The sequence below is a fragment of the Epinephelus fuscoguttatus genome, linkage group LG22 (assembly GCF_011397635.1).
Source record: "Epinephelus fuscoguttatus linkage group LG22, E.fuscoguttatus.final_Chr_v1".
NCBI classification, from domain to species: domain Eukaryota; kingdom Metazoa; phylum Chordata; class Actinopteri; order Perciformes; family Serranidae; genus Epinephelus; species Epinephelus fuscoguttatus.
This window is the reverse complement of record NC_064773.1, coordinates 27,476,369-27,494,646: the sequence shown is the minus strand read 5'-3', so window position 1 is coordinate 27,494,646 and position 18,278 is coordinate 27,476,369. Positions and strand designations below refer to the sequence as shown.

General features: G+C 42.6%; 1 protein-coding gene across 1 annotated transcript; it reads left to right on the top strand.

The window, feature by feature from the left end:
• Positions 1-5,214: 5,214 nt before the first annotated feature.
• On the top strand, positions 5,215-16,990 carry slc38a2 (solute carrier family 38 member 2). Its single transcript, XM_049567160.1, has 16 exons — positions 5,215-5,554; positions 6,758-6,883; positions 6,993-7,074; positions 7,173-7,288; positions 9,185-9,258; positions 9,360-9,452; positions 9,860-9,935; positions 11,792-11,874; positions 12,137-12,195; positions 12,628-12,795; positions 12,909-12,988; positions 13,125-13,225; positions 14,046-14,170; positions 14,265-14,409; positions 14,496-14,593; positions 15,020-16,990. Exons 2-16 carry the CDS (start codon positions 6,759-6,761, stop codon positions 15,134-15,136), a joined length of 1,542 nt encoding a protein of 513 aa, XP_049423117.1. The 5' UTR covers positions 5,215-5,554; position 6,758; the 3' UTR covers positions 15,137-16,990.
• Positions 16,991-18,278: the final 1,288 nt, after the last annotated feature.

Below are 18,278 nucleotides of genomic sequence, written 5' to 3'. Positions count from 1 at the left end.
AGACCTCAAGTTGGTGGGACAACTTTAAGTACAAAGTGGTTGTTGACGAAAATTATGAGAAAACTTCTGTATGTCAAGGGTATGACTGTTGTCTTTAAGTGAGCTGTTTTGACTGCACATTGAAGGGCAGGCAGCTGTAATGAGATTGTCTGTCTATGTTGGCTAAAAAGTTGCATGCACACAGTACTGTTTAGCAGACTGGGTGAGTCTGACATGCTCTTGACAGTGCTTCAATTGTGTTTTAGCGTTTTCATTTAGATGGAGATCTCTTTAAAGCAGTGTTTGTGATGGAAAAGAACTAACAGGGAAAACTCCTTTTCTCACAAACACACATGTACCTGTGGTCTAGGCTTTAATTTCCGTGTTTTTAACGTCCTCATTCTCGAGAAACCTCTGTGGTGTCTCTTTTTACAGAAACAGGATGTGTCTTATTTTGCCTCAACTGAAAGAAAAACACCTGAGAAAATGGCCAAAGCATTGACACTCACCATCATTTTCTGCAAGGGTGTGTGCAGACAAATTCCACTCACATTTGTTTGGAGCCAAGCCTAAACACACACACAAACACACACATGCACACACCCATACGAGTTTAGTGAGTGCTATTGTTGTGGCCTCGCAGACAGAGGCAGCTCATTTTTGCTGCAGTGCAGACGGTGTTACAGTGAGAGCCTTGTTTCTTAAACTTCTCAGAATCGGCTCTCGATGTACTTGTGGGGTGCCACATGACAAAGTCTGCACTATATGTAGCAACTGCAGCAGCAATTGAAGTTGTAGTAAGTATTAGTAGGGGGGAGCGGTCCAATAGAAACAGCAACGTTGTAGCAATAGAAGTGCTAAAAGGACTGGGAGTACAGTTGCACTGATGGGAGGAGTAGTTTTGGTGTTAGCCAGCTTGTTTTGCCCTCCATTCACTTTTTCCGTATTTGAACGCACCCTTGACAACCTTTGTGACCCCGCCCACTTTCACCTGTCTGATCCTGCACCTTTCACTGGACCACATCAGATTAAATGTTGTGTATACATGCAGTCAGAGGTGTGGACTCAAGTCAGATGTAAATCAAAAATTTACTGACTTTAAACTCAACTTGACAACTTGATTTGCAACTTGACTCGTGACTTCACCTGGGCATGGAGCCTTTTGACTTGAAATTACTTGATACCCAAATCTACCTCTGCCTGTGTATATGTGTGTGGATGGGGGTAACAGGGCACCGGTGTTCTGACTGCGTCCCCTTCCGCACCCCTTGCCCCCGCTCCAGTTTCCTGATCCGTCTTAGATGTGCTGGGTCGAGCTAAAGCCCCAAACAAAGGCTCGTACACAGAGAGCCACACACAAACGTACTCATGTGTGACTGAGGGCAGAGGAATGCACAAAGCGTGTGTTTGTGTGCGTGCGACAGAGAGCTTATGAGGAACAGTGAGTGAGAGAATCAACACAAGTGTCCTTTCACTCATGAATGTGTTGAATTATTCATTTCTGTTTGCCAAGTTTTGATATCTGCGTCTGTCTTTTTGTGTTTGTGTTGTGTTCGTCGTCTCTTCTTACCGTATACGGTTACAGGTCATGTGCCATGAGTCAGTGATACCTGCATTTACCTGGACATTGTGTGTGAATGTGAAGAGTTGTACGTGAGTTTAAATATTTAGCATTTCTTTTTTTGGTAACGCTGAGAACATTAAAAGTGTATCTCATTCCTTCATCTGGGCACTGCACCAACTGAATGACCTGTATTATAACCAAAAGGATTTTTAAATTAATATTATTATTAATATTATTTTTAGATGACTAAAATGTTCCCTAGTTAGAGCAAACTATTTAATGCAAGTGAGCTCTGTGCACAGCAAATGAAGTCGCTACATTAGAGTGACGTTGTTTACTCTCCACCAACAAGCAGAACCAGCTGTTCTGGTTTAGTTTTGCATATTCCTCGAGGAAAAATGAAAAGGAAATAGTTTGCCTTTACAAAAAAAATATGAATTTTCTGTAAGCCAACAGTGTACCTTTGTTTATATCCAAAACTTGCCTCATCATGGAAGAGAACTGTTCCCTCTTTGCGGTGTGTAATTTGAACTCGTGTCACAAGATCACAGAGCCTGAATGGCGGCGAGACCGTGGACATTTTGTGCAGCAGTTCAGCATGTAAAGATGTAATGATGCTGTGTAATGTGTCAGAGAAGAATGATCTTTTCACTGTCAGCTGCCAGCTGTTCACCTCCAGCTGAGACAGACTCGGATCACTGACTTCACACGCTTGACTGTGTGTCATTCTTTAATATGCAACAGCTTTAACTCTTCATTTGAGGTCAGTCAGTGACTGGAGTCAGGTTTGATCCAACACCCAACTGAAGTGTTTCGTACTCAACTCTGTATCTGACCTCTGACTCTGACAAGTACATGTACTACAAAGTGAAAAGGTAGTAGTACAAGTACCAGAGGTAGTGTGAACAAAGGTAGCAGTAGTACAAGTACAGGAAGTAATACATGTAGTGGTACAAGTACTTGAGGTACTACATGCAGAAGTGCAAGTAGTAGTCATTGGAAGTAGTATAAATAAGGGAGTAGAAGTAGCAGTTGTGGCTGTAGTAGTAGTACAAGCACCGGAAGCACTACATGTAGTAGTGCACATAGTGGTTGTGCAAGTACTAGCAGTAATATGAATAAAGGTTATAGTTGCAGTACAAGTACTAGAAGTAGTAAATTACTAGAGGTACTATAATTATAAGTGAAGTAGAAGCAGCAGTACTACAAGTTCTTGAAGTACTACATATAGCAGTGCAAGTAGTAACCATAGAAGTACTTGAAGAAGTAGTATGAGTAAAGGGAGTAGTAGTAGCAGTAGTAGTATAAACACTAGTGGTAGTAGGAGTAGTACAAGCACCAGAAACACTACATGTAGTCATACAAATAGTAATTATACAGGTACAAGAAGTAGTATGAGTCAAGGTTGTAGTTGTAGTACAAGTACAAGAAGTAGTAAATTACAATAACCACTACACGTAACAGTACCAGTAGAAGTAGTAGTGGTACAAGTATTAGAAGTAGTATGAGTAAAGAAAGTAGTAGTACAAGTACTAGAAGTAGCAAATTACTACAAGTATTATATGTAGGAGGGCGGCACGGTGGTGTGGTGGTTAGCACTCTCGCCTCACAGCAAGAGGGTTGCCGGTTCGATCCCGGGCGTGGGAGCCCTTCTGTGCGAAGTTTGCATGTTCTCCCCGTGTCAGCGTGGGTTCTCTCCGGCCCCGTGTCAGCGTGGGTTCTCTCCGGCCACTCCGGCTTCCTCCCACAGTCCAAAGACATGCAGATTGGGGACTAGGTTAATTGATAACTCTAAATTGTCCGTAGGTGTGAATGTGAGTGTGAATGGTTGTTTGTCTCTATGTGTCAGCCCTGCGATAGTCTGGCGACCTGTCCAGGGTGTACCCTGCCTCTCGCCCGATGTCAGCTGGGATAGGCTCCAGCCCCCCGCGACCCTCAAGAGGATGAAGCGGTTATGAGTAAAGGGAGTAGAAGTAGTAGCAGTAATACAAGTATCAGTAGTATGAGTAAAGAAAGTAGTAGTAGTACAAGTACTAGAAGTAGTAGTACAAGTACTGCAAGTACCGCATGTAGTAGTGAAAGTAATAGCAGTAGGCTATAGGCTATAGGCTAGCAGTAGTGCAAGTACCAGAAGTGCTATTAGAGCAAGTAGTAGACATACAAGTACTAAATTAGTATGAGGAAAGGTACTAGCAGTAGGCCTAGTACATGTATCAGAAGTAGTACATTACTAGAGGTACTGCGTGTAGCAATGCAAGCAGAAGTAGTACTTGTACAAGTATTACTAGTAGTTGTAGTAGTAACAGTAATACAAGTAGTACTGCATGTAGTACTGCTGGTGCTTGTACTACTTACTACTACCTCTAGTATTTGCACCTCTACTACTCCCTTTACTCATACTACTTCTTTGACCTACTACTTGCAATGCTACATGTGGTACTTCAAGTACTTGTACTACTGCTACCTTTACTCACTCTACTTCTGTTACTTGTGCTGCTACTGCTGTCTTTACACGTGCCACTACTAACTGAGTAGGTGTAGTGGTTAGTATTAGTAAAAGTAGTCTGTTTTGGCAGAACTATGTGGCAGTCTGGTGGTTGTAGCAGCAGCTGCAGCAGTACAAGTATAGTAGTAGTGGTAGTCTGGTGAGGAGAGCTGCAGTGTTGTATCTCTCAGACTCAGAATAAATCCCCTTATCAGTAGTAAGATGTAGTATTAGCAGTGATTGCATCAGTCGGTGGTGTTATATTTGTCATATCTGAGGAGTCAAAGTTCACACTGACTGTGAACGCACTGTACAGCTCTTAGTCATCCCACTACTAATATTAAACTGGAAACCAGAGTAGCGGAAGACTTCACTCCCCCCCGTCTCTCCCACACACACACACACACACACACACACATACACACCTGACCAGCATGAATAAGGATCAGGATGGCCGCCATCACATGACAGTGTTTGTGCGTAATCTCCTTCAGACAGGGAGGTCTGCTTTGAAGCTCCGGTCACAGCCTGATGTGGAGGGACAGCAGAACCCTGTGAGTCCTCTTCACCTTCATTTAGTCCACAGAGGTTGTCCAGCGGCGGAGGGCTCACCTCATTCTGTATTATAAAACACAGCAGTGTCCTGTTATACGTCATACATAGTGATTCTCAATCACGTCTGCAGTTTCCAGTCATTGAAATCTCTTTAAATAATTATTAGTGTTACAAAACATCCAGTTAAAAACAATAGAAATGAACATGGACAAAGGAGCATGGCAGGTGGTGTTAATGAAAGGGTGAGCTCATGTGACAGGGTTACAGTGTGTCCTTTAATTATCATTAGGTGACCTTGTATGATCTCATAGTGATCCCAGGAGTCTATGGAACATTACACAATACTGAAGGACATTTTAATAGTGCTATTGTAGTATATAACCGACATTCTTTGATAACTATCTATTGTAAGTTGTACTAGAGGATTCCTGTGGTTTTCCAGGGGAGAGTCTCTAGGTCATTGCTCTGTTTGTATACAAAAACACGTCACGGCCTGTGCGTAAAAAGTCTCCACCTCCTCCATCCAAACGCTCCTCCCCGTTCTTCCTGCTACTCTCTCTGTCTCACCCCCCTCCTTCCTTCCCGTAGGTCCGGGCTGATGCAATGCTCATCTTTATAAAAGGGTGAGTCCCCACCCCTCCTCCAGCAGAACAGGGTTTTCTCTCCGAGCGCATCGCATCTCTGGGAATTTTCTTGAATTAGAAGTAAATCTAAAATTCTTGTGATTTTACGCGTCACGGTTTTATTCTGAGTGTCTTTTATTATCTCTTGACTTGAACTGGTTAAGCTGGTATTTTGACTCAGACTTTGTCTGTAATCGGCCTGTCCATTCATTTTCCAATTTATTTATATTCAGTCTAAATACACTCAAGGATCAGTCGAATTTGGTGAAGAAATCGTCCGGACATTTGCTGCTTCTATTTTGTTTTTACTGAACGGATTTTACAGGCATCCTGCCACATCTTCACAAGGTAAGAATGCCGGCATTTCATCATTTACCGACCGTCTGTCAGAGAATTACCGGATGTTGGCGTCTCATTGTTTGAAAGATGATTGTAATCTTTTGTTTGGCACACCTTTTGGTTTGCTTTTTAAATAGCCTACCTCTATTTATGTCTTTTTATACGCATTTTAAATATTATATAATTAAAATCAGATGCGCTGCCATCTCTTTTGGGCTAATTAGTCACTATTAAAACTATTTCCTGTCATATTAGCTGTGTGGATCTCTTTCTAAAGAGCCAAAACTGTCCTTTCTGAGAGGCCCGAGGCGTTATTTCTTACCAGGTCAGCCCTGGTTCCAAATAAATAAATAATGAAGCAGTGTGACAGTGATGCTGCAGTGCTGGACTAGTGTCTGGGGGTGGCACACGGCTGTCACGGCCACACAGGTACAAAAACACAGGCAGGTTGAAAAGGAAATACTGTCAATTTTCCTCTGTGTTTAATCTGAAGAAGTCTTTACTTAGAAAGCGAGTGTGAATCAGAGCGCGAGCCTCTGCGCCAGATGGAGAGCCATATCTGCCCATAAAGGCACAACACGTGCCATTGTTTCCATCAGAGCCGGCGAAGGAAATAATGTAATTAAAAAGATCTGGGGTGACGCCTTTTGCGCTCTGTGTGGGTCTCCATGTGCGCAACAGTTAGTCAGGATAAAAATATGATTTTAAATCAGAATGTCAGATTTATAATCTCCACGTTTTGCCTTATTGGCATCTCTGTCTGATGCAATAATGATTAAAGGCTGCTCTGGGTGAGGATAAAGACGCGGACACACCCTGTTGACATTACACTTTTCAAATGATTTCGGAGGGAAATGTGCGCAAAGTCAGCGGCGCGTACTGCGGCTTTTTTTTTTTGTCATTCAGCGTCTATACAGCGAGGCTGAGGTGATGTCGGGTGGACTCGGATGCCGGTCTGGTATTTTTCCACTGCTGGTGCGTCACTCCCCCCTCCTTTCTCCCCTCCTCCTCCCTCTCTCTAAAGAAAAGTCACATGATCCGAGATTCACGAGCTGCGCGGCGCGCCCCGCTCACTATAATATTGATTATTCCAAGGGAGCGTGAACGCGCACTGGAAATAAAAAAAAAAATGCAGTAGCGCTTTGGCGTGACGCAGAAATTACAAATGCACAAAAATAAATAAATGTTTTTTTTCTGCTCTTTAATGAACAGCATGAAACAGCCTACTGCCAAAACTGAGATGAGCCGTTTCAACATCTCTCCTGAGGACGACAGCAGCAGCACCAACAGCAACGAGTACACGTACCAGGACTGTCCCAAGAAGGTCCCACTGGGCGGGTGAGACTGGCTTCAAAATATATAAATTATATTAGAATAAAAATATTTTAAAGTACAAACTGTTCCCCCTGTGCACACATCCTCTAAAGTCCTCTCTTCTCTTTTAAAGCCAATACTCTGACATAGAAGCAGAGAGTCAAAACTTCCTCCCTGAACACAACCTGGGCAAGAAGAAGTATGAGACTGAATATGTAAGAGCCTTTCTGATCCTTCAGCATTTTTATTATCTTTGATCACATGTGTCATGTTTTTCGAATTCCCTAACTGTGAATTATTAATTTCCCTACAGCACCAGGGCAATGCTTCCTTTGGCATGTCCGTCTTCAACCTGGGCAACGCCATCATGGGCAGTGGCATCCTGGGTCTGTCCTACGCTATGGCCAACACTGGCATTGCCCTGTTTGTGTAAGTTTTTATCACTTACTGTCCTGATTTTGAAAGGGAGGGTGAAAGGTGGTAATACCAAGACAAAAACAACTGCAGGCATCAAAGACAGGTAGAAACTTGAGGTAACCACACAGTTGAGGTTGAGGTGTACAGGGAAGGGAAACCACAAGTTAGCGCGGGCACGGTTTTGTTTTATGATCTGGATCCAGCTGAGGCAAATAGGAGCAGGTGTGGTTTTGTCTTTAGTGTCAAGGTTGCAGGGCATGATGTTCTGAGCCTCCGCATCCCCCCTGGCTGCAGTGGGTGTGTGGGTGTGTGTTTGCTCTGCAGCCACTCGACCCTGAGCAGCAGATTACACTCGTATTGAAAGTTTACAAATGCCCATCACTCTAGTTTAAGTACTTGTTATCATGGTTGCAGAAGATAAAACTGATTTTAGTGGGAAAAAATTATAGCTCTCCTTGAGACAAATCGTTGGTGTTCACGAGAGCTCCCCCTACTGGTCATCCGGAGCAATTTCAGACCACAATACCTAAAAATTGTTATCATTTTTGCAGCTTATGTGAGGAATTTTAAGCTGCTTTCATGTCAGTTGTCATCAGAATTCCTTCATTTGTCAATAGTGTGTCAGGTCTCGGTGTCTACATCTCTGAGCCTTTTATTTCCAGTCTCTGAGACACAAGCTGACACACTCAGGAGGTAGAAACCAGCTCAAGAAAAACCAGTCAAGTGTCTTTTTCTGTAACACTGTCAGAACATGAATGTGTATACTCACAGTGGGTGACTAGATCACTTTGGGTGCCACTAAATGGCAGTTGTATGTCAGTTTACAAACACAGGGAGTGGCAGCAGAAGCAGCTTAGCTGCGTTAATCCTGTAAAGAGTTACATAAACTGAGAGCCAACGTACGCTCCCAGGAGATCATGAATGGAGCACGGTGTGGCTCACTGTCAGCCCGCTGCTGACCAGTCAGAGCCATGCATCTGCAGGAAGTTACCAGAACCTCTTTATGATTTGACGTTAGCATGTCTGTTTGAATTTCGCAACGCTGTCTGGTGCTCTTCACATCAGCACTTGAAGTTAAGTAAGCTCCTGCAGAACAAACTGACTTGTTATAAAAGGTCATCCAAAGCATATATTTGTTGAGTCGCAGCGTTTAAAGTGATTAGATATGAAGGCGGGGAGGCGAGCAGCCAGCCAGAGGCTTAAAGCAGCTGGACGGTCACATGCTAGGAGGAAACACTGTACAGGCTTCTCAAATGGTCTGGAGATTAATTTTCACCTGGACTATTAATACACAGGCACATATTGCTGGCTCTGCAGCATCCCAAGGGTGCTAAGAGGATCCCGTGCAGGGGAAACCTTTTGTCCTCTGCGGCCCTGCTGCTCGTGACTCAAAGCCCTTGTAGACTGATGCTGCATTCAGGGTCTTTGCTGATCAGGCTGACAAAATGTGAGCAAATGCAGTTTTTTTGTTACATCAGGGTCACAGTTCTCTGAGTGCTGACACTTTCTTTAAAGCAGAAAATGTCACTGGATTTTTTCAATTGAAACAAATATCAGTATCTTGACAAACTTCGAGTTCTTAAGACAAGCAGAAATGTATGAAATCATCTTGTCCTGCTGACAGGTTCTCCCATAAGACATCCGATTTGCGTCATTACAAGTGGACATCGGTGTAGGACATCTTCTGCACTTCCAGCAGAGGAGTGTCTGACCTTCACATTAACTAAATGTCATTGTCAAATTGGCCTTAAAATCCCCTTGTTCAATACAAGTGTTCATTCTAAAGATTGAAATATGTAACAGCAAAGCATTTTCACATCGACCAGGAGCTGTTAGTCATCGATTTTGCTGTTTTGCCATGTAATTTCTGTCAACATTCAGCTAAAGATCCGTTTCATCTGTTCACAGGATCCTCCTCGTGGCCGTCGCCATCTTCTCCTTGTATTCTGTCCACTTGCTGCTGAAGACTGCCAACGAAGGAGGTGAGTCTGTCAGATAGTCATGTGCCCAAACTGGCTTCTTGATGTTTTTTGTTTTATTTGGATGCTAAATCTTCCTGTCTTTGTGCATTTCTTCTCCTAAGGTGCACTGGTGTACGAGCAGCTGGGTTACAAAGCCTTCGGGATGCCGGGGAAACTGGCCGCTTCCTGCTCCATCACCATGCAGAACATTGGAGGTGAGAGACTGTGGCATTTTGACAGCGAAGAATTGTTTCTTTTCAGGAGTGTTACACAACTATAATTGAAGTACTTTTCCACATTTATCCACCCTGTGTTTATTCCACGAGCTACAACACTGTCCCTCTGTGTCTAAACTGACTGCATTGGAAAAAAATGAAGGAAAACAGAAATCCTGGCTCAGTGGAAACATTTTTTTTTCTTCCTTTCCTGGAATGTAGAGTCACTTCCAGTAAAAACTTGAGTCATTCCACAAGCATGTGTCGAACTTTTTTTTATCTGCTGGAGCAACTCAGCCCCTCGCCAAATATTAGACATCACTATTTCTGTAATGGAGTTCCTCACATGGGCATGATTTGGCTTATTTTACAGGGAAATAAACTAACTGCTGTTTTTGTCCTCACAGCCATGTCAAGCTACCTCTACATCGTCAAATATGAGCTGCCCATCGTCATTCAGTCTTTTATGGGAAACAGCAATGGGTGAGTGACCAAATATTTTATTAGCTTCAGACCCAGAAAATACATTTGACCATGTGCAGGTCTTAGAAAGCGGAAAACAGCAGTGTGTTTAAAGTGGTGTGGCTGAACTGACTGTTTTAAAGGCACCCTGTTGAGTTTTCCTGTAAACAAACAAAAGTTATGTTTATATAACAGGGTCCACCTCATAAAAACATTGCTCCACAGCACTACTAGTGGTCAAAAAGTCCATGGGGTAGCTTTAATTTTCAGCATCCTAATAAGATAAGATAAATCATCTAGGGAAGGGAAACTCAACTTGCTTTGCTTGGGGGCTACTTTTGAAAAATGGCAGGAGGCCAGGGGCCAGTCGCAGCAGCTCTACACTGGTCAGGTGAACACAGGGGCACTTCTAGAATTTGAGGACATTTGGCGCGTAGCCTGGACTTCTGTCAGGGGGGTCAGCTCCTGGCACTTAATTGATAAACAGGCTCTATTTGATACCTTTCAATACACTATGGCACCTTATTTACATTAGAAATACAAAAAAATCCCAGTGTGAATCAAAATAAAGTTTGATGACCCTCTAATGGAGGTTCTGAACCAAAAACTGGTGAGTTGATCGGCCAGATCGGCCTCCAGCCAGCAGTTATAGATTTTGGTAGAGATTCAGATCTGACCATCAGACCAGCAGTTTATCTGCCGTAACTATTAACCAAATGTCAATACAGTCTTCCCAAAAGGGGCACTTCCGGGGTCAGAATTCCCTACTGGTATATAATACTGGTGGAAAATGGTGTGTTCTAGTACACACATACCCAAACGCACACACACTAATAAGGTGTTAGAGAAGCAGTAAGGCCTGGCAGAGCCACTCGAGGTGAAGTGCCACATCCAGCAAAATGGCTGCCAGTTGTTTTTGAAGTGCTGAGCGGTGGAGAAGGGGAAGCAGCGTCTTTGTCCCTCTGTTGGACGGGAGAGTGGAGGGGGGGGGGGGTCTGGACATTTTAAAGGGACGGACAGTGCTCAGTCTATCCAAGCAGCCCTTCAAAGAGCCCTTTTAGAAGATGCAGCCGGTGCCGCATGGAGACGGAGCGCGGCATGAGCTCACTGCGACCTCGCTTCAAGTTTAAAAAATTGATGTGGTCGGGCTCCTAAGTGCTGCTTTGTTAAATCTATTTCTGGGAGCGATGCAGTCATCCCGCACAGGCTGGTTTATGTCAGCTGACATGCAGATGTTGGAGAGGTTTGATCATGCCTGAAGATGTAAAAGAGAGCTGTGACAGAGAAGTGGATTTAATGCGATGCTTTCTGCACAGAGTAGTCGATTTTAGTGCTAATTAGGTTGCTGCTGGCTTCAGCTCGGAAAACGATGACTGCATATGTGATCAAAGCTACCTTATATATACATACTGTAAAACCTGAAGTAAGCCTGAAACAAAGACAAAATATACATGTCAAAAATATTGGTGTGTCTTAAAAAAGATGACAAAAATAAAACTTATTTTCTAATCTTTTATACTGCCAACCATTCCTGAATAAAATTAAATAAGTAAGTTATAATATTTTTGTTTCTATGCAGGGTAAAATGATACTTTGAAGATTTGAAGTTGTTCTGATGTTAAAATTAGGAGAGAATGCATGGGAGAATAAGTGTCATAGTATTTATGATGTATCATTTACATTACACAGTAGAGCTTGCAAACATTGAAAATAGCCCATCTGTTCTGAACTTTGTAAAATGTATCAAATCTATATAAAAACAGGAAGCAAAAAAAGGTGGAATGCCCCTTTAATATGACATTTACATATTGATAAAACTAAATAAAGACTTGAACAGTATGACTAACATGTCCTTGTTCTGTCCTTTTGTGTTTTAGAGAATGGTACACTAACGGTGATTACCTGGTGCTGCTGGTGACGCTTGTCATTATCCTGCCCCTGTCACTGCTCAGGAACTTGGGTAAGTAAGCAGTGTGTGTGTGTCTTTGTTATAAAATCGGATGCATTTCTACACAGAGTTGGTCAGGGCACATGACACACTTGCATATGTGCAAGATTTCATCAAGTCTCACAATGTCTACAACTCAGAGGGAAGTCATAAAACGAGAGCACATGAGCTTTCTGCAGCTTTTAAATAGAAACAAATGGTAAAAAAAAACCAAAAAAAAAAACAGTTGCTCATGTTTCTCTTTTGCCCCCCCCCCCCCCCCCCCCCCCCCCAGGTTACCTTGGTTACACCAGTGGGCTGTCCCTGCTCTGTATGGTCTTCTTTCTGATTGTGGTGAGTAAAATCCACCTGCTTCCTCATCTCACACACACACACACACACACACACACACACACACACACACACACAAAACACAGAAGTGTTTCCTGCACACCGTCTTTGGCACATGTAGCCAGCCTGTTGCACAAGTAAACAGTTTTTCCATGGAATCCAGTGCTCCCCTCCCTCTCAAGCACATTTACTTACTTGGAAATACTGGAGTCAGTTAACACTTCAGCTTAAGGAAACACGTACAACGGCTGCAACATCATTATCTGTTAAGATCTGGTTTCACATATTGTTTTTTTGTTCTCACAGTGATGAGGTTTCAGTCAGGCTCTTGTTCAACTGTTCAACAAACAACATTAGACACAGTTAAAGATCTACTATATATCAGCCCCAAGACATCGTCTAATTTTGGCTAAAATATGCTTTCTTGTCCTCCAGGTGATCATCAAGAAGTTCCAGATACCATGCCCTCTCCCTGAGGACGTCAACACTCTGAACGAAACAATAAGCAAAGTGCTGAACACCACCCTGTCACACCCGAACACCACTGCTGTGGACTACAGCGAGGACGCTTGCACGCCGAAATACTTTGTCTTCAACTCTCAGGTGAATCTCTTTTAGACACAAAACATCTGAAAGATTGGATTTAGGAAGAAAAACAAAAATCTTGTGAAATATTTGTGCGTAAATGTTGAATTTGTTGTCTTTTTTTTTTTTAGACGGTCTACGCCGTTCCCATCCTGACCTTTGCCTTCGTGTGCCACCCTGCCATCCTGCCCATGTATGAGGAGCTTAAAGAGTGAGTGCACACTGCTTCCTTTATTTCACCACCCAGACTACAAACCGCAGCTGCTTTCTTATCATGTTTGAACCTCATGAGTTTATCTCACATTTACATGAAAACTAAAACATCCTGTCTTCTCCCGCCAAAACAGCCGCTCCCGCCAAAAGATGCAGGGCGTTGCTAATGTGTCCTTCCTGGCTATGTTCATCATGTACCTGCTGGCCGCTCTTTTCGGATATCTGACCTTCAACGGTGAGTCTCTTTGACAGGTGAAAAATTAAAGGCATGAATATATAACCTCAGTGCCAGATGAAGCACATTGGGCTCCCTACCCCTCCCCCCAAAACAATATGTGCAAGTTTGATCTTTTGATATTTTCCCCTTATGTGTGATTTTTTTTTTTTTTTTTTTAATTATTGCTACGCTAGGACAGTTTTGGCATGTAGTTGATTCCGTAATCCACTTGAAATTTGGCATCACTATGGCACCAAAACCATGCCAAAACTCTTCAGGGACAGATGACTAGAAAGCAACAAAGAGTTAACGGTGTCAGTGTTGGTTCACAAGCGGTCGACGTCCTAGATAGTCATTGTCGGAGGGGATCGATCATACAAAGTTAAGAGAAGACGCTTCCAGGTCCAAGTTAAATAGTGAGTTTCCCCAATGGAGCAAAATGCACAGGACTAAAGGCCTGTTACGTAAGAGTGTGAAAAAACCCACCTGCCGCAGCTGATCAGCACACCGCCATGGTATGTTCGTGTTTGTCATGGCAGGAACATCTGAGTGAAAGTACAAAGATGTTCCTGGAACATCAAACTGGTTATACAAGAGCTTGATAGGGAGAAAGACTTCCTCAAAAACCATCGTGGCAGGACAGAGCCTGATGTGGGGCGGTGCACAGTTTGAGCCAGGCCAAGTAGAGATTGAGAAATCACAGTGACGTTTGTCGGGGTTTGCCAGTTTCGTTTCTACTAAGGCAAACTTTTAACTTGATCCTAATGCATTTCCTTATAAATGTGCATTTGTGACATGGGCTTCAGGTCTAAAGTGTCTCTGCTGTCTCTTTACACAGTGCACGTGGAGCCTGAACTGTTGCACACCTACTCCAAGATCTACAAGGCTGATGTGATCCTGCTGATCGTCCGTCTGGCTGTGCTGACCGCCGTCACCCTCACCGTCCCTGTGGTGCTTTTCCCTGTAAGTGTCAAAAGGATCCAGCTAATCTTATTATCACTGCAGTGTGTTAGTGGGTCACGTAGAATAACCTCTCCATCTGTCTCTCTCTGCGTAGATTCGCACCTCCGTCAACCAGCTCCTGTGCGCGTCTAAGGACTTCAGCTGGATCCGCCACACCATCATCACCGTGGTCCTGCTGGCCGGCACCAACGCCCTGGTCATCTTTGTGCCCACCATCAGGGACATCTTTGGCTTCATCGGTGGGTGTTAATGTGTGTGATAATGCTATGAAAGCATCTACAAATACAAAATGTGACTGACATGCCAAATGTCTTCCCTCACGCAGGTGCCTCTGCTGCTGCCATGCTCATCTTCATCCTGCCCTCAGCTTTCTACATTAAACTGGTCAAGAAGGAGTCCATGAAGTCCATGCAAAAGATCGGGGTAAGGAGTTAGTTCTTACATCTACTGCCATTTCTAAGCTTTTTAGACTTTTGAAGCAATAGTGCAACATTTTGTTAGAGTTAGATCAGAGACTGACACCTCTTCTATATTTGTTTGATTAACATGAAGCTGTAGCTAGCAGCCTGTTAGCTTAGCATACAGACTGAAAACGTTGGGCAAAATCTACCTAGTATCTCTCAGGCTAGCTGATTAACATGTTTTAGCTTTGTTTAATCTGTACAAATTCCTCATGCTAAGCTAAGCTAAACATCTCATATCGGACCTAAAGAGAAGAGAATGACATTGATGTCCTCATCAAACTCTTGGCAAGAAAGCTAGTTAGCAGAACTGACATACTGTCAAGTTCCGTCTAAAAGTCTGTGAGGGTGAACGTGTTAACTAATGTGAAATGTTTCTTCTCTACAGGCCACCGCCTTCCTTCTGTTAGGCTTCTTGGTCATGATCGGCAGCATGAGCCTCATCGTCCTGGACTGGATCCACAACACCTCAGCCAGCCCAGACACACACCCCGACGGACACTAAAGCTCCGCCTCTGCTGCTGCAGCCTGCCGAGGAGAGAGGAGGCTCTCGGCGTTAGACTGCTTACGATCGCGCAACCAACAAAGATCGAACCTTATTGTAAAAGAAGAAGAAACACAAGAACTCACTTGATGCTCGGCTTTGACTTCCTGAGCAACAAACCATGCCATTCCAAGAGAATGTATCGAACATTGTACAGTACGCTGTTATAGGCCACAAAGATGGTGTTTTACTTGTTTTTCCTCTTTTTATTGTAACTTTTTTTCATTGTCATTTTTTGCTCGTTTTTTTATTTTTATCGTTCTTTTGTAGTTACGGTACAGTTGAAAACAAATATTTGAAGGTGCCTCAAATCAGAGATGACATAGTGGTAGAGTTCAAAATGCAGCTTACACTCAGGTACAGTGTCATGTGTGCGTGAGTGTGGCTGTGATCTTAGAGCTCGGCGACAACAAATCCTGCTGAGTAACGTACGCGAATCTCCCAAACATTGAGGAGAGGTAACAGACTTGAAAGTTCATCCTCCTCAAGGACGATGAAGTTCCTTCCAACATTTGTTGTTGTTGATTTTTTTTTTCCTTTTTTACTTTGCCAAAAATGTATTTGTAAAGCATCTTTGTATATTGAAAAGCACTTACTGTTCAGCACACTTGTGGAAAAAAAAAACAGATGTAAGTTTTCACAGGCGAGGCCTACTACACCGCCTTTTCAGTATTCGTACCAAGGCTATGTGACCTTGCTTATAGTGTCAGCTTTCCTTGTAAAACAATATAAATCAACAGAACCTGCCTTTTCAAACCCAACACTGGGAGCTGCAGAGTATTCTCAAGAGACCCCTCTTGAAACTGTATTTACTCTTTATAACCTGCTGAAGATCTTGTTGGAATAGCGTGTGCAGCGACGACACTACTGCTTTAGGAGCTGGAGCCCACCCAGACTCCAGCTCCACCTCCCCATTCAGGGGAGGGAGAAACTTAAAATGTTTTTCTTTATGGGAGAATACTTTGAATCTGACCACATGCTGTGGTTGTAATGTACCTGTTAAACTTGCAAAAAAAAAAAACAACTAAAAACTAGAAGTCAGGTGTGCTCTTGAACACCGACAACCAAACAACAACAAAGCTAAGGAGAGAATCTGTCACATTATTTGAGTGTTTTTGCGTACGGTTGCGCAGTTTTCTGCTTTGGAAATGTTTCACAATGAAGAACTTGATAGCTTGACACGGACTTCTTTCCGGTTGAGTCGTGAACCTGTCATCTGACGGTGCACTGTGCTTCCAACACTAACTTAACACGTCACCATACTGTTATTGTCCAACATCTATTTATGGAAGACCGTGAAATCAATGTAATTTAATCTATTTTACTATATTTATATAATATTGTATGTATATATATATGTATATATATCTATTGAGTTCAACTGTATATACGCTTTGTTTTATTTGAACTTCCTTTTTTTTTTTTTACAATAATGCATTGGAGCTGTAAAACAAAAGCGAAAAACCCCAAGCTGGTGAATTTGTGATATTGAATTGGCTCCAGTACGCAGGAGCTTTAACTGTTCATCTCTGTTAAGACTGACTGAATTATCCTACTGTGTTGATTCTGTGAAAACTGTGTTACGTGTGGAAGCCACTGATACCAGCGGCAGCAGTATTGTTTCCCTTTTGGCCCCTGAACACAAACCAGAATCAGCGAAATGTTCTTTATGCACATCTTGGTTGGAGAGTACGTCAGCCATCTCTTGACCTCAGGAGCAAAGAGGGCTTTGCCCACCAGTGTTACACTCTTGTTTCAATGAAACACTATGTATATCCTGTAAATAATGTCCAATTAAAAATCAAAGATAATCTATTACATGTTTGTGTTCTTTGTGTCCTGTGTCAGCCTTTCTTTGTCTGAGAAGTTTGTTAATGTGGTTTATGAGGACATGGAGTTATGACTGACGGACCTTCAAATGTCTGGTCAGACTGTTGTCAGAATGCCTGCAAAGCATAATACAGGCCACTAGGGGACCTCATTAATGACAAATACAGTACAAATTTTATTTTAAAAGTATGAACAGTATAGTTGGTGAAGGAAAACATTTATTATTTCTCCCTGAACACATCCGTAGACCCATTAACATATATATTAGTGTAAAAACCTATTAGTAAAATTTACTGAAGACAAACTGATCATAAAGTATCCATACTGTACACAGAGGCACTGCAAAGACCATAAACTATAACATGACCTTGGTGTTCATTTTGTTCTGGTCAGCTTATTTTAGTCTGAGCAGAGTTTGTTAACATGGTTTATGAGTACGACGAGGTGAAAACTGATCTGGAGGTCACCCAGTCACTTTAAACCAGGTCCACCGTCATGCAGTTTGAAATGTCTAGTCAGATGGTTGTCTGAATTATAGTCCACCTCAGTGAGGCCACTAGAGGGCCTTAGCAATAAATTGTTTTTTTTAAGGGAAATGCTTTTCAGTTTCTTCTTAAAATGGCTTTGTGCATCCTGTATTAAACGTCCACACTGATATAATATTTCAAAGATACTAAAGACAAATATATTCTGCATGCTTAGGAAACCCTCTGTCATTTTTCTTCTCCTTTACTTTTCCTTTTTTCAGAGTGATAACTCATGAGTTCTACATTTTTCTGAATATATATAATAAATATAGGCAATAATCAGAGGCAGTGTTATTATGGTGGGGTGGTATTTATTCTCTAATTGCAGACTGACAGGGAATTGCTTCAAGCATGACTTAAGTGATAAATTAAAACCAAGCATTTCCTCCTGGGATGAACTTCACTTTTCTCTTGACAACGCTGCTCCCTAGTGGTCAAAACAGGACACTCCACAGCTGGAGACAAATCCATTTAACCTTTTTATCCCACAGAGATTCAATATTTGTACAGCTCTGATATAAGATAGGGTTATTTTGTGTACTTTAACAGGGTAAGATACACACTGACTTTTCAGCTCATGTACAACTTAACAAGTTCAAGCCAGTAAATGAGCCCAAAATAGGCTATGGTTCCTAACGGTGGATGCAGCTGACTAAACCTTCTCATCACAAGATCCACTGGTAGCCTGAAGCTCATTTATTTACCGTAAAACTGCAATTAAAAGCCAGACAGATTCAGGCCTGTCT